At 46.6% G+C, this 24681-nt stretch overlaps 1 protein-coding gene across 1 annotated transcript in view; it reads right to left on the bottom strand.

Moving 5' to 3' along the window:
• Positions 1-24681, bottom strand: part of LOC133399404 (mucin-2-like) — a 34141-nt gene that overhangs the window by 5542 nt on the left and 3918 nt on the right. Inside the window, exons 6-35 of the mRNA XM_061670983.1 lie at positions 23186-23408; positions 22647-22772; positions 22356-22473; positions 22134-22275; positions 21504-21611; positions 20892-20961; positions 20617-20754; positions 20248-20412; positions 19354-19448; positions 17846-17972; positions 17065-17317; positions 16318-16367; positions 15516-15625; positions 15282-15433; positions 14751-14889; positions 14460-14573; positions 13849-14028; positions 13464-13715; positions 12339-12495; positions 12132-12260; positions 11836-11983; positions 11500-11543; positions 11225-11428; positions 9259-11018; positions 8590-8826; positions 4014-7095; positions 3496-3731; positions 3256-3427; positions 2036-2283; positions 150-333 (exon numbers count right to left, since the gene is read on the bottom strand). Coding sequence (XP_061526967.1) covers positions 150-333; positions 2036-2283; positions 3256-3427; positions 3496-3731; positions 4014-7095; positions 8590-8826; positions 9259-11018; positions 11225-11428; positions 11500-11543; positions 11836-11983; positions 12132-12260; positions 12339-12495; positions 13464-13715; positions 13849-14028; positions 14460-14573; positions 14751-14889; positions 15282-15433; positions 15516-15625; positions 16318-16367; positions 17065-17317; positions 17846-17972; positions 19354-19448; positions 20248-20412; positions 20617-20754; positions 20892-20961; positions 21504-21611; positions 22134-22275; positions 22356-22473; positions 22647-22772; positions 23186-23408 — 9163 coding nt within the window. The remainder of the gene's footprint in view (positions 1-149; positions 334-2035; positions 2284-3255; positions 3428-3495; positions 3732-4013; positions 7096-8589; positions 8827-9258; positions 11019-11224; positions 11429-11499; positions 11544-11835; positions 11984-12131; positions 12261-12338; positions 12496-13463; positions 13716-13848; positions 14029-14459; positions 14574-14750; positions 14890-15281; positions 15434-15515; positions 15626-16317; positions 16368-17064; positions 17318-17845; positions 17973-19353; positions 19449-20247; positions 20413-20616; positions 20755-20891; positions 20962-21503; positions 21612-22133; positions 22276-22355; positions 22474-22646; positions 22773-23185; positions 23409-24681) is intronic.

Raw genomic sequence — 24681 nt, 5'->3', positions numbered from 1 at the left:
TAGCTGATGTTGACACCGAGGCTGTGTTGGGAATCCCTCCTGATTTCCCTTGACATTTCAGTGAACTATACAAATCCTTCTACAGTGTTTAGGGAGTAGGGAATGAGTGAATGATTCCCAACGCAGCGCGAAGCCTGATTGTCACTCACCACACTGTCCCTCTGTGTTTCCGCCAAACAGGGAGTTTGGCAGGTGGATGCTGAAGGACGAGCCCCTGTAGCGCACCTGGCTCTGGATTTCTGGGATCTCCAGTATGATCATCAGCTCCCTCCCGGTCAGACGCAGAACTGAGTTACTCCAGTCAGAAAAAATCTGTTTCTGGTTCACGAACGCCTGAAAGAAACATCAGATTCCATGAGATAACATGCCAGATGGTTTACAGCCAAGCCTGCCTGTGAATAATGTCATTCATCCAGGTCATTTCATTCTCAGGGCGTTGAATCAATCGCAACTGGACTCTTCTGGTTTGATTCGAAGACGTTTCGCAGGGTTCGTCTGTTCACGCAACAAGGCAAAGTTAGGTCTGACTGAGAAACTCAAAGATTTTCAACCAACACATCATTCCGGTACACTTCAAAGCTGCAAACGCCCTGAGGCAAGGGCTTGTACACCCCAAAGACCGGACACCCTATACCCAGTAAGCAAACTGGTGTATGGGGTCAAGTTCAGTGATGAATGTACAGATACGTGCAGTACATTGGGGAAACCAAACAACCGCTGAGCATGTCACAACACGGATGGGCAAACTCCTCAGTTCAAGACTGCGCTGAGGACAAAAAGGTTTATATTCTGGACAGCGAAGACAGATGGTTTGAAAGAGGAGTGAGAGAGGCCATCTACACAATTGTGGGAAGACAATCGATCTCCCACTGACAAAGCCGTCCTTTCGTCCATTCCAAAGATATCAATAATTCTGCCTCCAGCAAATAAAACAAATAAAAACACGGTCTCCTCGGGCCGTTAGGCAGCTCCACTACCACTTTAAAACTGAATGGAATATTAATGAGGGAGTGTCCACCTAACGATGGTTCTGCCAGGCATTCTAACGACTGTCGTTTTGCATTCCAAAAGAATGATACCATTCGTGGTTTGGGCCATGCCTCCACTTGGAGCATAAATGGTAAAGTTTTTCCACACCAACTCGGGCTAGTGAGTCCTAACTAAGCCTTGTTGCATGAATTGATGAAGCCTGCTCGGATGAGAGGCGAAATGTCTTCTGAGACAACCACCACAGTCTGGTTCCGATCGCTCCAATGCCTAGAGAAGGTTTAAAGCCAAGCTAGTCACAAAGTTTTGATCAGGGGTGTCCAAACTTTTTGCCTTTATTGCCCCGGTGGCTGGGTGCGGAGGGGCTACCGACAAGGTGGCAGGCTACGTGGTATGATGGCTGCGTCACACGGGGTGTCTCGGTCTCCGCAACGGTGGGCACAGGAGGAGTCGGTGCACCACGTGACAGCAACAGGCTTGGAGCCCTTTCTCGTGGGCAGTGCACGCACTCTCCTCAACAGTGGAGGCGACCTGCAGGCTGCGGGAACTGTCCGTCCAACCAACGGCGCTAAGCCGAGCCCTCCAGTGGCAGGTCACAAATGCCAATCGGTCAGAACAAACAAACAAACAAAAAATGGCCTGATTATCACTCCAAAATAAGATTTGTTTTTAAAATCAGGTGCATCCACCTGTGCATCTCGGCCACAAGCCCACAAGCAAGGAAAAATAATGAATGAGTTGATGAGTTTCTTCAAAAACAGGCACCGGAAAAATTGTAAGAGAGAAAAAGAGCCTACAGCTTCAGAGAAAAAGAAGGGTGTATTTCAGAGACAATATCGGCAGCTTCCTTAACGTATGACCGGATTACTGCTGGTTAACTCGCATGCACGAAAAACCGCCTAATCTGCCTAATATTTCACGACAGGTTCAAAACTGTTTCGACACAGCCCACGCACACGGCCTTAAAAGAAAAGCCTAAAAAACAGCGCGTGGCTGCAATGGTCCCCAGGACAAAGTTTGGACACCCCGACTTTAGCTATTTGCGCACCACATTGCTGACAAGTCCCGAAGTCTTCCTCTGCGTTAGCAGCACTCGGTAGGATTTGTAAGTGAGGTTGAGAGCCTGAGGACAAAAACTGCTGTCCGGAAGGTTGCAGTCGTGGTTGTTGATCACCGCGGTCAGCTCGTGCTTTGCTATGATCTCCTTGACCAGGTAGTAAGAGCAGTTCCCGTGGAAGCTGTAAGACTTGCCATCGAAGGTCATGAAGTGAGACTCACCCCAGATGCTGCACACACCTGGGAAAGTGAAAATAAAAACACAGAAAATGTCTTGTTTGATGACAAAACTTAAATATTTTACAATGAACCGGTATGTACAGACACGGTATATTTTGAAGTGACCATTTTGAATGGGGTTTTACAGTATAGAGACAAGTCCGAATTGAAGTTGCACATACTCAGTGTAGTACCGCATTGTGCCACAACATGCCAGGGAGCACTGAGGTCTATTGAAAGAGTTGCCGCGTAATTAAAAGCAAGAAGAAGAGGCAGTACTAGTAATATTTGTTAATTCCACAGAGCAGAGAATTTATTCATTTTTAGAGTATTGTATGCTCTGTTTGTATGTGTTGCTGCTCTGTGTGAGTTAAAGTAGCAGTTGTTTCAAGGTTTAGTATAAGGCCAACATCGATGCTAATTTCCGTTAGCCAGTCTATGGCGTTTCACATAATGTAAGTTATGTTCGCAGTTAGCGTTTGTTTGGTTGAACATTTTGGTGTTTAAATATCCAAATGTTTAATTCTCTTTGGTTTTATGTGTCAATATTATCGCAAACTTCAACTGGGAGTGACAAATAAACATGCGTTGTCTCTTATTTGGGGAACTGTACGAGCAAGGGAGTGACAACACACGCACATGCTACAGAACACTTTCAAACTTTCCCCGGTTTAATTGTGTTTTAATAAGTTTCAATGTGTTTAAAGCACGTGGGAGAGGTCAAATTATTTTCAAAAATGTATTTCATAAGGTCTCTCTATATCGTGAATGTTGTCCTATTACGGGGGGATTAGCCGGTGTAGTTTCTACACTATTTAATTTTAAGGGTACGGCTCTAAGAGTGATTTTGAAATGATATTGTAATGATTTGGGATCAGAGTTTGGGGTATATTCACTTTTTAAACTATTTACCTACTATCAAACGAGTATCACCTGGGATCGGGAACAAAGCGAGAAGATAGAGGGTATTCCAAGTCAGAATTCCAATCTTACATTGACATTCATAGTGGAAGCAGCATCTGCCGTCATCATAGACCTTGACGGCTTTCCTTCCGTTGGTGCAGATTAATGGTTGCGTGGTAGGACAGGCTGTCGTTGACTCTGTGACCACTCCATTGACACAGGTAGCCAAGGTGCAGTTCTCCACTTTCCAGGACTCTCCATTCTGTCAGGCAAGACCAGAATCCTGGTGAGAGGCAGCACTTAGGAAACCAGATGTTATTTTGATCTGACCTTTCTGGGTGGAAACAGTTGAGAGCAGTCGAGGACGGTAGTGGAAGGGAAGGTGGTTGTTGTTGAAAGTGAGGCCGCTGTGGTGGTGGCCGTAGACTCTGAGGAAGTAGACTCCGCAGCGGTGCTTGGTGCGTGCGTCGGACACGGACTGGATCGTGTCTCCACTTTACAAAATGCATTGCAATACGCAACAAAACACCAACCTAAACCGTCACTCACATTGTACACAAAATCACCTGCAAATACACAAAATGAACATCTCAAGCTTGTTGTGATCTTATCCACATTCAATGGAAATTGAAAGGACAGTCGTACCTTGACTTACGAGTTTAATTCGTTCTGTGACTGGGTTCGTACCTCAATTTATTAGTATGTCAAATAAATGTATTCCATTGAAATACCATTAATCCGTTTCAGACCCTCCGACCTAGCAACGGCTAGTAACAAAAAAAACAACACCAACAAATTGTTGGAGCGCTCTGAAGTCAAGGTACCACTGTCTAGGCAGAGTGACCTACCAGGAAGGTATGTAGTCCCGTTGAAAAAGCAGGAACACAACGTCGTGGTAAACGGAAGTGAAGACGGAGAGGCTGTTGTTCTGGCTTGACCAGTCGTGGTTGTTCCACTTGTGGACACAGTCACAGTGTCGGGAAATGTTTGTGTTATGGGTCTGATAACGGTTGTCCCGAGAACAGGTGTTGGAGTCAAAATAGTTGTGCCTGTAAGTGAAGGTTTTGTAATCACAACAGTTGTTTGTGGCTCTCCAGTGAAAACACCCTCAGTGGTTGAGAATACTCTGGTAGTACTACTAGAGGGTTGGGATGTTGTTGTAAAAAGTGTCGCATTGGTTGTTAGGACAGTGGAGAATCTGAGTGTTGTTGTAGCCTCACTATTCAGTGTTGTTCCCTCTCTGGTGGTTCTCTCTCCAGGGGTGGTGCTAGTTCTACTTGAAGTTTTTGTTGGAACTTTGGTAGTGGTGATGCTGACAAACGGTTGGGATGTTGTTGCTTTGTAGTCATTAGTTGTAAAACCTGGTATTGTAGTTTTCCCAAAAACTGTGGTTGCCTCAGTTGTTGAGCCAGTTGTAAATTTCGGTTGCGTTGTTGTCTCACTCTGTACAGTTTTTCTCTCACCAGTTGTCGTTTCTGCACGTCTGGTGGTACTTTCCCCTTTGATTGTGGTTGGAACTTTGGTGGTTGTGGTACTAAACGACGGTTGGAATGTTGTTCGTGTGTATTGTGTAACTGTTGTTGTTTCACCAACAAATGTGGTAGAAATGGTTGTTGGACCAGTAGTGACTCTGTGTGTGGTCTCACTCTTTACTGTAGTTCCCTCCGTGTGGGTTGTTTCTCCAGGTCTGGTGGTAGTTCCCTCTTCGGTTGTTGTTGGAAGGTTTGTAGTTGTGTTACTAAAAGAGGGTTGTGATGTTGTTCCTGTGGATTTGGTAGCTGCGGTGGTAGTTTGTCTTGAAGTTGTTGTTGGCATTTTAGTAGTTGTGGTACTCACAGAGGGGTGAGAAATTGTTCCTGTCAACTCTGGTTGTGTAGTTGTTAAACCTGGAACTAAGGTTGCTGTTTCTCCAACAACCGTGGTAGACGTTGTTGGGCCAGTGGTGAATCTGGGTGTTGTTATCTCACTGTTTACTGTTGTTACTTCTGTGGTGGTTGTCTCTTCGGGTCTGGTGGTAGTTCCCCTTTTGGTTGTTGTTGGAATGTTCGTAGTTCCGGTACTAAAAGAGGGTTGGGATGTTGTTCCTGTGGATTTGGTAGCTGTTGTCGTTTCACCAATAACTGTGGTAGATGTTGGGCCAGTGGTGAATCTGGGTGTTGTTATCTCAGTCTTTACAGTTGTAGTAGTTTGTTTTGAAGTTGTTGATGGTATTTTAGTAGCTGTGGTACTCACAGAGGGTTGAGACGTTGTTACTGTCAACTCAGGTTGTGTAGTTGTTAAACCTGCAAGTAAGGTTGTTGTTTCACCAACAATTGTGGTAGACTGTGTTGTTGGGCCCGTGGTGAATCTGGGTGTGGTTACCTCACTCTTTACTGTTGTAACCTCTGTGGTGGTTGTTTCTCCAGTTCTTGTGGGAGTTTGTCTTGAGGTTGTTGTTGGTATTTTAGTAGTTGTGGTACTCACGGAGGGTTGATACGTTGTTCCAGTCAACTCAGGATTTGTAGTTGTGAAACCAGGAGGTAAGGTTGTAGTTTCTGCAAAAACTGTGGTTGAAGTGGTTTTTGGTCCAGTGGGGAATTCTGGTTTTGTTGTCTCACCCTGTACAGTTGTTTTCTCTCTTGTGGTTTTTTCTCCAGTTGTAGTAGTAGTTTCTCCTTTGGTTGTTGTCGGAGCGTTGGTAGTTGTAGTATTCACAGAAGGTTGGGATGTTGTTCCTGTTAGCTCATGTTTTGTTGTTGTTAAAACTGGAACTAAGGTTGTAGTTTCTCCAAAAACTGTGGTAGAAGTGGTTGTTGGGCCAGTGGTGAATTCAGGTTTTGTTGTCTCACCCTGCACGGTTGATTTCACTCCTGTAGTTGTTTCTCCTGGTCTGGTCGTAGTTTCTCCTTTGGTTGTTGTTGGAACCTTCGTAGTTGTGGTACCTGAAGAGGGTTGTGATGTTGTTCCTGTGGATTTGGTAGCTGTTATCATTTCACCAGCAACTGTGGTAGATGTTGTTGTTGGGCCAGTGGTGAATCTGGGTGTTGTTACCTCACTCTTTACTGTTGTTACCTCTGTGGTTGTTGTTTCTCCAGTTCTTGTGGGAGTTTGTCTTGAGGTTGTTGTTGGTATTTTAGTAGTTGTGGTACTCACAGAGGGTCGATATGTTGTTCCAGTCAACTCAGGGTTTGCAGTTGTGAAACCAGGAAGTAAGGTTGTAGTTTCTGCAAAAACTGTGGTTGGAGTGGTTGTTGGTCCAGTGGGGAATTCTGGTTTTGTTGTCTCACCCTGCACGGTTGATTCCACTACTGTAGTTGTTTCGCTTGGTCTGGCCGTAGTTTCTCCTTTGGTTGTTGTCGGAGCGTTGGTAGTTGTAGTATTCACAGAAGGTTGGGATGTTGTTCCTGTTAGCTCATGTTTTGTTGTTGTTAAAACTGGAACTAAGGTTGTAGTTTCTCCAAAAACTGTGGTTGAAGTGGTTGTTGATCCAGTGGGGAATTCTGGGTTTGTTGTCTCACCCTGTACAGTTGTTTTCTCTCTTGTGGTTGTTTCTCCAGTTCTAGTAGTAGTTTCTTCTTTGGTTGTTGTCGGAACGTTGGTAGTCATGGTACTGAAAGAGGGTTGGGATGTTGTTCCTGTGTATTGTGTAGCTGTTGTTGTTTCACCAACAACTGTAGTGGACATTGTTGTTGGACCAGTGGTGAATCTGGGTGTTGTTACCTCACTCTTTACTGTTGTTACCTCTGTGGTGGTTGTTTCTCCAGTTCTTGTGGGAGTTTGTCTTGAGGTTGTTGTTGGTATTTTAGTAGTTGTGGTACTCACAGAGGGTCGATACGTTGTTCCAGTCAACTCAGGGTTTGCAGTTGTGAAACCAGGAAGTAAGGTTGTAGTTTCTGCAAAAACTGTGGTTGAAGTGGTTGTTGGTCCAGTGGGGAATTCTGGTTTTGTTGTCTCACCCTGCACGGTTGATTCCACTACTGTAGTTGTTTCTCCTGGTCTGGCCGTAGTTTCTCCTTTGGTTGTTGTCGGAGCGTTGGTAGTTGTAGTATTCACAGAAGGTTGGGATGTTGTTCCTGTTAGCTCATGTTGTGTTGTTGTTAAAACTGGAACTAAGGTTGTAGTTTCTCCAAAAACTGTGATAGAAGTGGTTGTTGGACCAGTGGTGAATTCAGGTTTTGTTGTCTCACCCTGCACGGTTGATTTCACTCCTGTAGTTGTTTCTCCTGGTCTGGTCGTAGTTTCTCCTTTGGTTGTTGTTGGAACCTTCGTAGTTGTGGTACCTGAAGAGGGTTGTGATGTTGTTCCTGTGGATTTGGTAGCTGTTGTCATTTCACCAGCAACTGTGGTAGATGTTGTTGGGCCAGTGGTGAATCTGGGTGTTGTTACCTCACTCTTTACTGTTGTTACCTCTGTGGTTGTTGTTTCTCCAGTTCTTGTGGGAGTTTGTCTTGAGGTTGTTGTTGGTATTTTAGTAGTTGTGGTACTCACAGAGGTTTGATACGTTGTTCCAGTCAACTCAGGGTTTGTAGTTGTGAAACCAGGAGGTAAGGTTGTAGTTTCTGCAAAAACTGTGGTTGAAGTGGTTGTTGGTCCAGTGGGGAATTCTGGTTTTGTTGTCTCACCCTGTACAGTTGTTTTCTCTCTTGTGGTTTTTTCTCCAGTTGTAGTAGTAGTTTCTCCTTTGGTTGTTGTTGGAGCGTTGGTAGTTGTAGTATTCACAGAAGGTTGGGATATTGTTCCTGTTAGCTCATGTTTTGTTGTTGTTAAAACTGGAACTAAGGTTGTAGTTTCTCCAAAAACTGTGGTAGAAGTGGTTGTTGGACCAGTGGTGAATTCAGGTTTTGTTGTCTCACCCTGCACGGTTGATTTCACTCCTGTAGTTGTTTCTCCTGGTCTGGTCGTAGTTTCTCCTTTGGTTGTTGTTGGAACCTTCGTAGTTGTGGTACCTAAAGAGGGTGAGGCTGTTGTTTCTGTGGATTTGGTAGCTGTTGTCGTTTCACCTATAACTGTGGTAGATGTTGGGCCAGTGGTGAATCTGGGTGTTGTTATCTCAGTCTTTACTGTTGTGGTAGTTTGTTTTGAAGTTGTTGTTGGTATTTTAGTAGCTGTGGTACTCACAGAAGGTTGAGACGTTCTTACTGTCAACTCAGGTTGTGTAGTTGTTAAACCTGCAAGTAAGGTTGTTGTTTCTCCAACAACCGTGGTTGAGGTTGTTGGGCCAGTGGTGAATCTGGTTGTTGTTATCTTGCTCTTTATTGTTGTTAGCTCTGTGGGTGTTGTCTCTTCGGGACTGGTGGTAGTTCCCCCTTCGGTTGTTGTTGCAACTTTTGTAGTTGTGGTACCAAAGGAGGGTTGGGATGTTGTTCCTGTGGATTTGGTAGATGTTGTCGTTTCACCAACTGTGGTCGACGTTTTTGGGCCAGTGGTGAATCTGGGTGTTGTTACCTCACTCTTTACTGTTGTTACCTCTGTGGTGGTTGTTTCTCCAGTTCTTGTGGGAGTTTGTCTTGAGGTTGTTGTTGGTATTTTAGTAGTTGTGGTACTCACAGAGGGTCGATACGTTGTTCCAGTCAACTCAGGGTTTGCAGTTGTGAAACCAGGAAGTAAGGTTGTAGTTTCTGCAAAAACTGTGGTTGAAGTGGTTGTTGGTCCAGTGGGGAATTCTGGTTTTGTTGTCTCACCCTGCACGGTTGATTCCACTACTGTAGTTGTTTCTCCTGGTCTGGCCGTAGTTTCTCCTTTGGTTGTTGTCGGAGCGTTGGTAGTTGTAGTATTCACAGAAGGTTGGGATGTTGTTCCTGTTAGCTCATGTTTTGTTGTTGTTAAAACTGGAACTAAGGTTGTAGTTTCTCCAAAAACTGTGGTAGAAGTGGTTGTTGGACCAGTGGTGAATTCAGGTTTTGTTGTCTCACCCTGCACGGTTGATTTCACTCCTGTAGTTGTTTCTCCTGGTCTTGTCGTAGTTTCTCCTTTGGTTGTTGTTGGAACCTTCGTAGTTGTGGTACCTGAAGAGGGTTGTGATGTTGTTCCTGTGGATTTGGTAGCTGTTGTCATTTCACCAGCAACTGTGGTAGATGTTGTTGTTGGGCCAGTGGTGAATCTGGGTGTTGTTACCTCACTCTTTACTGTTGTTACCTCTGTGGTTGTTGTTTCTCCAGTTCTTGTGGGAGTTTGTCTTGAGGTTGTTGTTGGTATTTTAGTAGTTGTGGTACTCACAGAGGGTCGATATGTTGTTCCAGTCAACTCAGGGTTTGCAGTTGTGAAACCAGGAAGTAAGGTTGTAGTTTCTGCAAAAACTGTGGTTGAAGTGGTTGTTGGTCCAGTGGGGAATTCTGGTTTTGTTGTCTCACCCTGCACGGTTGATTCCACTACTGTAGTTGTTTCTCCTGGTCTGGTCGTAGTTTCTCCTTTGGTTGTTGTTGGAACCTTCGTAGTTGTGGTACCTGAAGAGGGTTGTGATGTTGTTCCTGTGGATTTGGTAGCTGTTGTCATTTCACCAGCAACTGTGGTAGATGTTGTTGTTGGGCCAGTGGTGAATCTGGGTGTTGTTACCTCACTCTTTACTGTTGTTACCTCTGTGGTTGTTGTTTCTCCAGTTCTTGTGGGAGTTTGTCTTGAGGTTGTTGTTGGTATTTTAGTAGTTGTGGTACTCACAGAGGTTTGATACGTTGTTCCAGTCAACTCAGGGTTTGTAGTTGTGAAACCTGGAAGTAAGGTTGTAGTTTCTCCAAAAACTGTGGTTGAAGTGGTTGTTGATCCAGTGGGGAATTCTGGTTTTGTTGTCTCACCCTGTACAGTTGTTTTCGCTCTTGTGGTTGTTTCTCCAGTTCTAGTAGTATTTTCTTCTTTGGTTGTTGTCGGAACGTTGGTAGTCATGGTACTGAAAGAGGGTTGGGATGTTGTTCCTGTGTGTTGTGTAGCTGTTGTTGTTTCACCAACAACTGTAGTAGACGTTGTTGGACCAGTGGTGAATCTGGGTGTTGTTACCTCACTCTTTACTGTTGTTACCTCGGTGGTGGTTGTTTCTCCAGTTCTTGTGGGAGTTTGTCTTGAGGTTGTTGTTGGTATTTTAGTAGTTGTGGTACTCACAGAGGGTTGATACGTTGTTCCAGTCAACTCAGGGTTTGTAGTTGTGAAACCTGGAAGTAAGGTTGTAGTTTCTCCAAAAATTGTGGTTGAAGTGGTTGTTGATCCAGTGGGGAATTCAGGTTTTGTTGTCTCACCCTGTACAGTTGTTTTCTCTCTTGTGGTTTTTTCTCCAGCTCTAGTAGTCGTTGTTACATTTGTTGGTGTAGTTTCACCAACAAATGTAACAGAAGGTGTTGTTGGGCCAGTGCTGAAGCTGAGTGTTGTTGTCGTCTCGCTTTTTACTGTTGTTCTCTCTGTGGTGGTTGTGTCCCCAGGTTTGGTTGAAGTTCTACTTGAGGTTGTTGGTGGAACGTTGGTAGTTGGGGTACTAATAGACGTTTGGGGTGTATTTCCTGTGTGCTCAGTTGCTGTTGTGGTTAAATCTGGTGCAAAGGTCGTTTTCTCAATAATTGTGGTCGTGGTTATTGGGTTAGTGGTGAATTCGGGGGTTGTTATCCCACCCTGTACAGTTGTTTTCTGTATTGTAGTTGTTTCTTCAGCTCTTGGGGTCGTTCCACCTTTGGTTGTTGTGGGAACCTTGGTAGTTGTGGTACTAAAAGAGGGTTGGGATGTTCTTGTGTATTCAGTAGCTGTAGTTGTGACACCTGGTACGAAGGTAGTTGTTTCTCCAACAACTGTGGCAGAAGTGGTTGTCGGAGTAGTGGTGTTTCTTGGTGGTGGTGTTGTGTCTGTCTTGACTGTTGTTCCCTTTCTGGTGGTTGTCTCTTGAGGTCTGGTGGTTGCTCCTCTTGTGGTTGTGAAAGAAGCTGCTGTAGTTTTCCCCTTTACTGTTGTTGTTTTTTCCTGCGTGGTTTTTTGTGTGGTTACCTTTGTAGTTATTGATGGTGTCAGAGTAACAACTGCAAAATAATCAGATTGTCAAAAATGTAGATCATCGTGCCGACATACTTCATCTTGATTTCATCCAACGAGCAACCTTTGACGTTCATACCGTTCGTTGTCATTCCCGCTGTGCTGAAGGTAAACGGTGTTGTCTGCGGTGACGGGCCGACGGTTGTGAAACACAGATCAACGTTCCGGCTCACAGTCCCGTTGGTTCCGCACGTTGCTGTGATGCAGTTTCCCAGCCCGTCCGTCGTGTTGTAGATAGTGGCGCCGTAAGCGTATGTTTTGCCGTTGATGAAGCACGAACAGGCTGACATTTGGGAATATCACACAATTACTACAATGAATACACGTTCCAAGGACATGGTTTCATGTACTTACTGTTTACGTTGTAGATACACTGTATTCCAGACGCCGTACACAAGCTTTAACACACATTAGACGACAGTGGTTAACACAGTAGGAACATTTTGTTTATGTTAGTGGTTTTCAAACTTGGGTACCCAGACCGCAAAAGGGTCCGCAAAATAATACACAATTATTATTCTTATGGCATTTAGGGGTACACAAGGTGTTTAATTGGTGCAAGGTTTATGAGGGGTTCCTACGAAAGAATTCTCCACTTGTAAGGGGTTCCGGGACCCAAAAACGTTTAGTTGACATACGGATACAAGGTTTGCGTGTCGTGCAATGGTGTACAATGGTGGTGAGATGTACCAAGTGTGACAGTTATCAGCAGGAACCGCCTCGCTCACGGCGTAATGGGCGCCCTGGTTGTCATAGCAACCACATTGATCCCACGACACGCAAGTCATGCTGTCCTCGTCGAAGTACGGACGACTGGGAGGACACTGAGGGTAACATCCTGAAACAACACAATATTGGCTTATTGCGACACAAGATTCCCTCGGAATACAAGACCACATTCCTTTGGACTGCACTACAATACGTACTTGGAGTACAACACATTACCTCAATAGAACACAAAATTCCCTACAACAAAACATTTGCACCTTCCAAACCGCTGATGAGCTGAGAACAACTTCCCGAAGGATTCCTGCAGGTCTTCATGCAGTCCGCTCCACACGGCTTGTAGTGCCACTCGCAGCCTCCAGGGGTGTTGTAGTAGTCGCAGAAGATGGCTACAACAGAACACATTCCATTAATTGGTCAGCTCATGATTGACTGACGCTTTGATTTGCAGCTGTCGCAGGACTCACGGCAAAATTTGGGCGTTCTCCATCGTACACAAGCGCCGGCCTCATTACAAGCCTTAGAGTAGGCTGCCACCGCCGTGCACAAACATTCGCAGTCGCCACCGCTGTCGCACGCGCACGAATCACGCACGCATGCGTCATAGTACGGACCAGGATCGACCTGAAACAAAACAAAATTCTCCTCCTAAACACAGGCCTTGGCACTGGGCACGGGTAGGATAAACTGTCTCCATGATTGTCAAACTCTTAGCCATTTAACATTAGCCTCATTGGGTAACAGTCGGCCACTCAGAACTGTGAGACAGATGTGCTAATCAGTCTTACACCGTGCCGCCCTCCATCAGCGATCGTTTGTTGACATACGGCTTGCTCGTCCCTCTCCCTGAAAAGGAGTTGTTTCCAATTCTAGAACATTCTAGAATTCTGAACACGATTAATTAATCACTCTCCTCTAGCACTGCCACCCTGCACCTTTTAAGACAGCCCTTATAAGACCCTTACTGAAAAGATCCAACCTCGACCCCGAGAGTCTGAGCAACTATAGGCCAGTGTCAAATCTCCCAAATTGATTGAAAAAAAATCCCCAAACAAAAGCCAATGGGTTACAAGTCATGCCAAAATGCCAATTAGAAACCATTCAACGTACCATTTTGTGGGAGGGGGGCGTTTTAACCCCCCCCGGGAACTGTCGCCCTGTGTAATTGAACACTTCACAGATACGCCATACCGCCACTGATTAGCATTATTACTTGACTCCAGCACTGCCTTTGATACCGTCAATCATAATATACATACAGTAGATCGCCTTGGAAGGTGTATCGGTTTCAAAGCCTTAGCACCTTGTTGGTTTTGGTCTTATCTCTCAGAAAGGACACACCATGTACTTCATGGCAATGTAGTATTGCAACGTCACCTGTGGAGTCCTGCAGGGGTCAGTACTCCTCCCTTTATTGTTCTTTATCTATATGTTGCAAATTGGAGATTTGCGTATGATAATATGCAAACATGTCATTAGCTTTCATTGTTGTGCGGAAAATACTCAGGTAAACCACACGATTCCTGCAATCTGGAGGCATGTCTTGTTGAAATCAATCAATCGATATCCTGCAAATTTTTGCTTTTGGTTACCCGCAAGTGACAGGTGTTGAAGGTGACGCCGATGATGACGCTGCACTGCGTCTGCGCCCATGCGGCACGGTATCGGTTGGCGCGGCACGGGTCAGGCACCGGAACGGGGCGGGCGGCATCGAAGCAGCCGGACCCAGACACCGCCCAACTGTTCCCGAACTCGAGCACGTCGGTAACCCTGTCTCCGGACCGCTTGGCCAGGTCGTTGCGGATGTTTCCGTCATAGTTGCCGCACAGGCCGCACACCCGAGCCTGGGAAAAAAAACAAAAATCACCATTCTTCTCTCGGACTTCCAGGATTCCTGATGATGAGCCCGGGAACATGTGACTACAGGGTTCCCCCCTATGCTGTGGCTCTAGCTAATCTAATCTAATCTAATCTTACTCGATAGTCTGGCGCCAGTTTGATGAAGACAGAGGTCTTCTTGTCCCACATGATGACGACTCCCGGTTTGATGGTGACCACCATGTAGACGCCCATCTGACGCACCTGCGCCGGAAGAACCAGCCGGTGGCTCCGGATTACGTGGAACCTTTCCTCCGTCAGGTGGAATTCTTCATCATCCTGGTTGGAGAACTATACTTGAAAGTGTACTAAAAGTGTATTTTTCAGTTTACTCTAAACAGTGTTGCCACAGTTACCTTGAGAAGCACTCAATGCATCGCGATGATAATGACAACATCAAACTCTTCAAAGTGCACTCGACCTTTCTGCTGGAATTATGTAAAGTTACCGTGAATGGTGTATTGCGTGTATAATTGTTACCGTTATCAATGAAGCAAACAAAGGATCCTGATCGGATTTGTCGAGCCAATCGCGATACGTACATGCAACTTACGCTACACTCAACGCTCAGCTCAACTTGGTTTATAGGAACAATCACAGCTGCAACAAAGGTCCACTGTATACTTCAAAGTGTACTTTGAAGTGTAGCCATAATGTGATGATGATGATGATGATGATGATGATGATGATGATGATGATGGGTGGGGCACCTGAATGAAGATCTTGATGTTCTTGGAGCAGGTTGCCGTCGGTGAGCTTGCGCACGGAACGTTCTCGCTGATAATCCGGAAGCTTCCCGTTGTCTCGTTGTGGCCGCAATAGTCCTGCACAGGCCACACACACACACACACACACACGTAGCATTCTCACTAATTCTCATTTGAGCAATGCATATTTATCAATTGTGTGTGTTGTGCGAGTTTTTTTTTCCTTTTACCTGCAGAAGTGTGTTGTGCTACTGCGTGAGTGTGTGTTACCTACGAGAGTTTGTGTTGCGTTACCTGCACGAGCGTGTGTTCGCACTGTCCGTGGAAGGCGAACCTCTTGTCGTCAAAGGTGATGTAATGGCCGTCGCCGTAGATACCGCACACACCGTCGCACAGCTTGCTCGTGCATGTGAACCTTCTGCCTGTGCACGTGCTAAACACACATATGCGCGCACGCCCACACTGTAATACGCCCTCTGCGGTGCCTTGACCTTTGTGTACCTTATTGTCCACCAGGGGGCAGTGTAACACACAGAAACACTACTCGTAGACTTGACAATAAAACACAAGGAAGACCTCAATATGAATGCAAGTTTCGTTAGCCCCTCTATGGCATTTTGCATTATGTGTTAGCATTAAGCTAGCAGACTTTTGTAAGAAAACATTTCAAACTTATTTTCAAGAGTTCTTACGATATGGTTCCTACTCATATTGTGAGTATTTTCACAACAAGCAAGAAAGTCCAAAGGCGTCATTTAAAAAGCTGCGCTTGAATACTTGAATTGGAAGGGAAAGATCGAAGGTGCGAGCGATGATGGCACCAACCAGGTGTTGCAGTCCACTCGGAGGACGTGCCCGGGCCGGTAGGCGTGACCGTTGTGGACGCACGGGCATCTGCCGGCGTCGACGCAGCCCCCGAGCCCGTCGGAAACCAGACCGTCGGGACACACGCAGCCCGAGACACAGCCGCCGCTGATCTGGGGGGAGGGGAAACCACGGAAACGGCTCGCCTTGTTTTCAGCTGTGCGCGTGCGTGCGTGCGTGCGTGCGTGGACTCACACACGCCAAGTTGTCCACGGTGCCGCAGCTCCTCTCACATTCGGCGCCCGTGGAGCCCAGAGGGGCCGCGGAACAGTTCAAGTAGACTTTGGGGACCGCGCACCGGTGGGCTGCACCGTCACGGACGACGACAAAGGAGAAAAAACACAAACACCACAATTAAGAAAGGATTATATTGATGATGACAATGAGACACAGTATGGAAACATCAGGTAATGACAAACCCTGATACATCATAAATACTCTAACGCTTAAAAAATAAATGAGTACATAAGAAAAATACCATAACACATCATATTATATATAATATTCTAATACGTATTAACACTGGCCAAAAACACATTATACATAAAAAAAATACCCTCATATATCATAAATCCCCAACCAGTGTAATACTGTCAATAGCCTCATATAAAGGGTGTTAGACTTGCTGTAGTTCATGGGCCACATACAGCCGAAACCACATCACACTTAGTATAAAAATAAACAACAATACATTTTTAAGATCAGATTTCTCGAGAAAAAGTGGCAAATTCATCCTGCGGACCAGATTGCGCCCCCTTCGTGGGCCGGTAGAATTAGAATAACACATAATATCCTCACTGGGGTCGCGGGCGTGCCGGAGCCTATCCCAGCGATCTTCGGGCGAAAAGCGAGGAACACCCTGAACTGGTCGCCAGCCAATCGCAGAATACATAATCAGCACACCGGCATATCATAAATGCTCGCTTACATCAAAAATACCGTTATGAGTAATAAATACCCCAAAACTTGATAAATGTGTGCGTGCGTGTGTACGTACAGGGTGCACTTGCCCCTCCGGAGCAGCTGAGGGCGCCGTGTCTGCAGATGCTGAAACGGGAAGGGAAAACGCTGACATTTTTGCTATTCCGGAAAATTCCTCGTATATCAGACTGAGGACCGGCAAGCGATCCGTCAAGCGTGACCTCACACAACAATGGCGCCAGGACAAATAAAGCCCCCGGTCCCCACGAGTAAATAAACGCCCTGGGACGCTATTTGCGGGAATGTGCCGACATCCTGTTTGTTGCATCAACCCGCACATTCACTTACTTTTGGCACCCTACTAAAAAAATATATATCAAATATACACACCTAAAAATGAATACATATATTTACGTGTAAAAACAAGTTCCATAATATTTTAAAAAACAAATACAAATTGAAAACGCTATCATGTAAAAAATATCAGAATCATAAACACCGTAACAAGTAAAAAAAAATCTAAAGGAAACATATTACTCCAGTGTATAAAAAAAACAACTAATGCATAATAAAAAACTTAAGAGATAATATATACCATAAAAAAAAATACCCGATGCATCATAAGTAGCCCATAACAAAATATGTTAATATTAATACATCAACCCTTCAGCATTAAAGCAGGTTGTGGTTACCATGGTGACAAACTATCGGCATTCAAGCTGCTTACTGTGCACTTTTGGCAGCCCCTCGGGGTACCAAGCACAGCGCAAGGGTACAAAACCCGAGCGATTTTCCACATGGCCCTCCCCCCGCACCGCATTACCATGTGCCTCCCTGGTGGTTGACGGCCTGTCCGGGCGGGATGATGTCGTCGTCCAGGTAACACGGGCACTGCGCGGCGGCCACGCAACGCCCGCTCTCATCCATGTAGCTTCCTTGGGCGCAGCCGCAGCCGTCCACCGCCACGAAGCGCGCCCGGCACGCCTGGTCCGGCCCGCTCAGCGAGCGGCACGTGCGGCCGCAGCTGGTCATGTTGTAGTCGTACACCGTGCCCGCCGGGCACGAGGACAGGCGGCCTGCCCCCGGAAGACGCCAGATCGCCGTTATCACGTATAAGTTTTGACTAATTGGGAACATGCCAATGCTAACAAGTGCAATGTTGAATTTTCAAGTGTTAGCTGCATGCTATTAGTTTGGAAATTAGCTTATCATGCTAATGCTAACACACCGGCGTTCAATATTTAATATTTTCAAGTGTTAAGTCGTATGTTACCCTGGCTGTTAAGTTATCCATTAGCTTAACATGCTAATCCTAATATGTTAAACCTTTGCAGTGCTTCAAATGTTCAAGTGTTAGTTGCATGCTACCCTAACAGTAAGCTTAGCAATTAGCTCTCCATGCTAATGCTAACATGCTAAATGTTAATTGTCAATGCTAGAGACCATGCGGCCTGTACATTCCATAACGGACCTGAAGCCAAATGGGCAAACCTTAGCCTATCTTAGCTTAGCATGTGTGTCAGCTAGGTGGTTATTCACTTTTGTTAGCTTCCCCAGTTAGCCACCCCTAGCATGAACCTCGCCACGGTGCCGCGTTCACTGACCACAGACGTCGCTCCTCCAGCCGCTGATCCGGATTCCCGCCGCAGAGCACGCGTACACGTAGGCGGACACGGCGGCGCACATGCACGACTCGCTTTGCTCACACGTGCAGGCGTCGTACACGCAGTTCTGCGGTCACCGTGTGACATCGGCGTCAGCGTCGTCGGCGTCATCGCCGTTATCGTGTCATTGTTGTCGTCGACATCGTCACTGTCGTCGTTGTCGTCGTCATCAGTGTCACTGCCGTTGTTGTCATTATTATCAGCAGCAGCGTTGTTGCCAACACTGAGGGCCGACCCGTGGCATAAACAGTTTACGCGGTAATTTAGGGCCACAACCCCGAGGGCAGCGGTCACTAACCGGCGGACGGCGGTCCGGGTCCGGACCCAGAAGCAGTTCCACACGGACCCACGCCATAGCCAAAAAAAGGAAGGTTACGATTCAAGACATGCAGGGCGCTTCTCTTTTAAGCAGCGCAGCATAGCGGGCTTTACAGCCGTGACGGACCGTACCGACCAATCGCATGCGATTCGGCCAATCAAATCGGCATCTCGGGAGGTTAATCGCTAATTGCGCCAGACGCAGACGAGGAGAAACGGAGCAGGGGAGAGAGAGAAAGTTAAAGACAGAGAAAGATCGGAAAATGACCGATCAAGCAAGAAAACATTTGGAACAGCGTATTTTCGTTTGAATGGGATTCAAATTGAATTGTAAGGCATTGCGGAAAAGCGCAATCATTAAACAAAACGTAACCTTAAAGAAAATCATGAGATGGTCTGTTCAGTCATATTAAAGAAAAACATATTTTATATTTCACTAATTCTGCCCACTTATGGTAACTTCAGCGCACGACTGTATATATCAGCAGTCATAAATATTTGTTTAGTTCTGTGTTACTTGGGATTTATTGAAAAGCGTCTCTGGGTACCTTGCTGAGCGCTTTATAAGTGTAACGATTACTATTATTATTATGATTATTAAAAGGGTTTGGGATTTGACTGATATATTGATGACAAGCAGACTACAGGCAGGCTACTTAAAAAAAGGATATAACACAAAAACTAGACACTCGATGATCTTCCGGACCTTTGCTTCAGGAAATGTTCTCGATCGGGATTTTTACTTATTGTTTTTGTCGTCGTTGCAAACGGGAATTTTGTGTCGACGCAGCGCATATAATCGGCGAATTATTTTCAATTTTATTCGAAATAATTGAATCGCAATGAGTATTTTTTGTAAAATAAACTATTTTAGATTTGTATTCATTTGTATATTGCATTTGAAATAAAACGTGAGTAAACACCAAACTATTTTTTGATACGCATGAACTGTTTTTGCCTCATCTCCATCTGGCCATTTCAAAAAAGTTTGCTCACCTCGATTAGATGTCATTTTGCTGTCCAAATGCGGTGGGAACGGGACACGTATTTCTATTTATTTCTATTTTTGGGGCCGCCAAAGTCCTCGTCGTCGTCGAGTGCGGTTTGTGTGTTCTCGGGAGGCGACTCACGTCTCTGAAGGTGTCTGGACTGACCACTGAGTGGCAAGCGCCGAAGGCTGAACTGGGATCAGTCAGTTTGGAGCACCAGTACTGAGCGTAGCTCTCTGGTAAACGAACGACACATTCACACATTTGAAATATTTGGTGTGCAGACTGAGAGTTCCACTGAAACAGGAGCCCATCTTTTCTGATTCATTTTTAAGAATTTCCCTGAAATGATGGATCCCTGTCAAGAAATGTGCGTCCACAGTCACGCAAATGAAAACTTTGTTGTCATTTGTGTTGTTGTTGTTGAAAACCTTTGTCTTATGTTGTAATGTGTTAATGTGCAAAGAAAAAAGGCAAAAATGGGTTTTAAAAAAAAAATATGCCAATTATTTTCCTTAAATCTTTGTTAGAAGTATTACATTGTAATGTGATAACGTGGTAAAAAATAAAATAAAAAAAATTAAATTAACCTTACTTGTGCTGGGGGGAAAAAAGTCAATCACAAGAGTTTCTGCCTCGAGGCAAAAAAAAAATATTATAAATATATATATATATATATATATTAATAAAAGCATTATTGTGCCGCCTGGAACCATGTTTGGCCACCATGTTTACCACACGGACATTTGTTGCAGACGCACGCCATGTTGGGCCAGCAAAATACTTTGCCAAACGCGACAGCATCTGTTTAAGTGATTTTTAAGACACTGTCTGATATTCATATAACATGATAAGTATGAGTGAGTGAATGGTAATTATTCTTTTTCTTTTTGCTAAAAATGCTCATCGCTAGCGCTAATGCTAATCGCGATTGCTAACCGTTTAGCATCGGCTAATTTTGTTGTTGACTCGATGGAGCAGACGATAGGATAATCGATTGTAAAAAGATTCGAAAGCGACAGCCCTAAACCTTACCCTTGCTAATGCCGTGAGCACACGGGTGTCCGAAGCGCGTCCTGACGTCGGGGCAGGCGGCTCGGGTTTTCCACGTGCTGGCGAAGGCGGCGGCGGCGCCCTCGACCAGACCGCTCGGCACGCGGAAGTCGTCGCTCATCACGTCGTTGAAGTCGCCGCACAAGCCTGTGGATCGCGTGCACACGCAAGTACACGTAAAGTACATACAACATATGTACACATTTGAGTACTGATTCACGTACACGTTTAACATACACATTGAAATGCAGTTCACCCAAGCAGGCTTTCTTGTACACATCCAAGTCCGCTTGAAAGTACCGTTGCCATGTGCGGTGTGACATCAGGTGAGGCGAGGACGCCGATGCCTACCTGAGGTGCTTCCTTTGAGCGAGGCGGGCGCGGACAGGAACAGTTGCATGATGGGAGAAATCTGCAGCATGAGGCGCAGACCCGGGCCGGCGCCGATCAACACGTAGAAGGACGACGGACGGAAGACGCTCAGCTCGGCTGCCGCACCGCAAACAGACACACGCAAACGCCGTTAGGAACTGATGGAGGAGGCCAGGTTGCTCCTGATGCTGTGTCAGGTTACTTTTGTTTCCGCGGCAACACGGAGCATCATCAAAGCGTCAGAGGAAACTCACGTGTGAAGAAAGGAAGTTGGGAAAGGATATTGTTGATGTACACCTGCCCGGAAGCTTGGATCTTCACCACCTGGCAACACACACAAACCGTGAGCGTTAAAGCGGTTTGTGGTCACTATGGCAACCAGCACAAGGGTGACAAACCATCAACATTGAAACTGTTTCCAGTCACCAGTGATGACAAACGCAGACATTAGCAGTAAAGCTGCTTGGGTCACTGTGGCGACAAATCATTGAAGTCGCCTGTGGTCACCATGGTGACAAACGGCAACTCTCAGCATTGAAGCTGCTTGAGTCATTGTGGTTACAAGTCATCAGCATTAAAGCAGTTTGTGGTCACCATGGTAACCAGCACACTGGTGACAAACCGTCAGCATTAAAGCGCTCACCAGTGATAACAAACACAAACATTAGCATTAAAGCTGCTTGGGTCATCATGGTGACAAATCATCAGCATTAAAGCTGCTTCTGGTGACCGCGTAACGAACCATTTGCATTAAAGCTGGTTACGGTCGCCGTGGTGACCAAACATCAGTAAAAAAGGTCACCACGGCGACAAACATAAATCATTAGCATTAAATAAAGCTGGGGGGACTCGGCAGCTTTACGTACCACAGAGTTGCTGTTCAAGGCCAGTGTGACCGCCCGCAGACAAGTCCTACCGTCCGCAACGCCACATTGGACCAGATCCACCAAGACCGTGTACGACGAATCGTTACTCTGAGGAAAAGTACACAAGCGCATGTTAAACGACAAAAAAATCTGCCGACAATTGACGCCCATTATAAATAAGCGCATCGAAAAAAAATAATCAACCACCCGGTTTTGAAAAAAAAAAAAAAATGGGAAAAAAAATCTGCAAATGGGAGAATCGGTGGACGTTGAAATGCGAGTATGCGGGGCTCGATCTTTTGTCTGAAGACACCAGTCATAAAGAAAAGGCAAACAATCACGTCATCAAACGTAACATCTGTCCCCTTTTCCGCCTCTGGTCACGTGACCGTCTGCATATGGCGCATTGATCCATATTATTTGTAGAGCACGAAATACATCAAATCGACTTGTTTGTGAAATATGGAGCATTAAGACCACGTAGGTGCCTTCACGAAAAACTCCAGAGTACACGTTGATGGAAGCTTGAAAGTACACTTAAAAGTGCATGTTGAAGGCGGCATTTCAAAGTACACATGCAAGTATACGTCGAAGAACACATCCACGTAGTCTACTTGATGGTACGCATACCTTGGCTAGCACGTACGTGCACTCTCCGTGGAAAGTGTAGACTTTGCCGTCAAAGGTGTTGACGTGAGCTCCGCCCTCCACGGAGCAGCTCCCCGGACACTCGCCGTCCTCCGAGCACCTCCAGCGGCCGTCCTCGCACACGCTGCGGCACAGGACCGACCTCAGATCCGCTGACCCGCAGATTGATTGACAGGCGTGCGTGCGTGCGTGCGTGCGAGGTACCATGATCCGCAGTCGTGCGAGTAGGTGTGTCCGGCCGGGTACACCTGCCGGTTGTGCGAGCAAGGACATTGATGGACGGCCACGCAGCCCGAGTCGCTGATGTCATCCAGCACCGTGCCTGAGGACCCGGACCACATCATCATCATCGTAATCATCATCACGGCCGGAACACTTTCTAGTACGTGTTAGAGTACACTTGAAAGTCCACATTCACTTTCAAGTACACTTGATGGACATAATGGAGTAGTCCGGTCCACTTTGAAGTAGTCACGTAAGTACACGCCGACGTACCGGGGGGGCAGCTGCAGCCGTCGTGACATCGTGTGTCGCAGGTCCGGCTGGCCTGAGGGTCGCTGCAGCTGTCCGGACAGGAGGGGGCGCACTCCGCGAACGCCATGCGGGACGTGCACTCCCGGTCTGCGGAGGGGACCGCAACGGGGAGGTTTTACAGCTGCTTGTGGTCACCGTGGCGACGAATCATTAGTGTTAAAGCTGCTTGTGGTCACCGTGGTGACGAATCATTACGATTAAAGCTGTTTGTGGTCACCGCGACAACAAATCATCACAATTAAAGCTGCTTGTGGTCACCATGGCGATGAATCATCGGTATTAAAGCTCTTCATCGTCACCATGGCAACGAATCATCAGCATTAAAGCGGACTGCGGTGACCACAGCAACAAATTATCACAAAGCTGCTTGAGATGACCACGGTAACAAACACCGACCATCAACTTTAATGCTGACGTTTGTGCTGGTCGCCATGGCGACAAACCATCAGCATTAAAGCCGATCAATCGAGCGAGCGAGCCGGCGAGTGCGAGTGACTCACGGCAGAAGGTGGCGTTCCTCCACGTTCCCGGCACACCTCCGCCGCGGACGCAGTGTCGTGAGAACTCGGACACGCTTTGACAGACGGCTGTCAAGATGCGCGAAGCGTCGTGCGCGGCCGCGTGGCAGGCGTCGGCCGCGCACGCTCGGACGAAGGCGTCCGTGTCCGCTACATTCCGACAGCTGCCGAACGCTGCGCCCGACAACACCTGCGTGCACAACTCCTGCAAAACACACCAGAAAGAAAGAACGCCATCAATGAAAATGGAGATACAGGCCCTTTAACACAGGGGGCGGGGCCTGCTGCATCACCGTAGCAACCCATGACCGTACGCTCAAAAGCACACGTTCGAGTACACTTTCACGTATTGTCATGGGTGTGTGTTCCGGTTTTTGTCTTCCCCCTGTCTCGTACACACCTGCTCCTGAGAGCGTCTTCACCACCTGTGCCTCGTTTACCCTAATTACGCCAGGCTCTCATTCTTTCTGGTCGCCAGTTGGTTGTACCTTGTTGGCATTCCTTGTTTCCACGTCGCAAGACTAGACCCTGTTCCGATTATCGACCTCGCCTCTTTGCCTCACGTTTTTTTGGATACTGTTTGCGGATTGCCTGCCTGTGTACCGACCTCTGCTCATATATTAAACCTCTCTTTTTTGAAACTGTCCATTTGAATTGGAGTCGTGCATTTTGGGTCCTGTCCTCTGTTCCGTTCATGACAGAACGAACTGGCCCTAACAAGGCCCCAGCAGACTCAGACCCAGTGCGCAAAGCCGTGCAAGCGCAGGGTCAATGCCTCGCGAAGCAGGATGAGCAGCTTGCAACCCTCCACCTTCATCTAGAGGGACTGTCAGAGCATCAGGACAATAGGATGAGATAGGTTGAAGTTCTAATGGATATGGTTCAGAAGAAGGAACCAGCTGGCGCAACACCCGATGCCGCCCCTGTACCATCGTTTCCATGTGAAGCGGTTACCATGCAGCCACCTGCCACCTCCGCTGCTGTCTGCCCACAGCTCTCTCGGTTCTCCGGAGATTCTGGGAATATTAAGCCGTTCATCACTCAGCGCGAACTCCACTTTGAGCTGCAGGCAGCTGCCTTCCCCACCGAGCGGGCAAAGATCGCTTTTGTCATTTCCCACCTGACTGGTCGTGCGGACGCGTGGGCTACTGCTGAATGGTAGCTACTGCTCAATTCCGCCGCGTGTCATTCTTGGGCTTCTTTCGTAGAGACTATGGAGCAGGTTTTTCAGTATTCCACACTCGATCGTGAGGCAGCTCGCTCCCTTGTCACCTTACAACAAGGCAAGCCTAGGGTTTCAGATTACGCGATTAACTTTTGCATTCTAGCAGCTGAGAGTCAGTGGAACAACAGGGCACTACTCGATGCATTTTTTCAAGGACTATCCCCCGCTGTCAAGGATCATTTGGTCCCACTAGACATGCCGACCGACTTGGACACTCACATCGTTCTCGCCGTAAAGATCGACAAAAGGCTTG

This window comes from Phycodurus eques, chromosome 2 (genome assembly GCF_024500275.1).
Source record: "Phycodurus eques isolate BA_2022a chromosome 2, UOR_Pequ_1.1, whole genome shotgun sequence".
Taxonomy (NCBI): Eukaryota; Metazoa; Chordata; class Actinopteri; order Syngnathiformes; family Syngnathidae; genus Phycodurus; species Phycodurus eques.
Note: the sequence above shows the minus strand (reverse complement) of the source record. Positions and strands in the feature narration are given on the sequence as shown.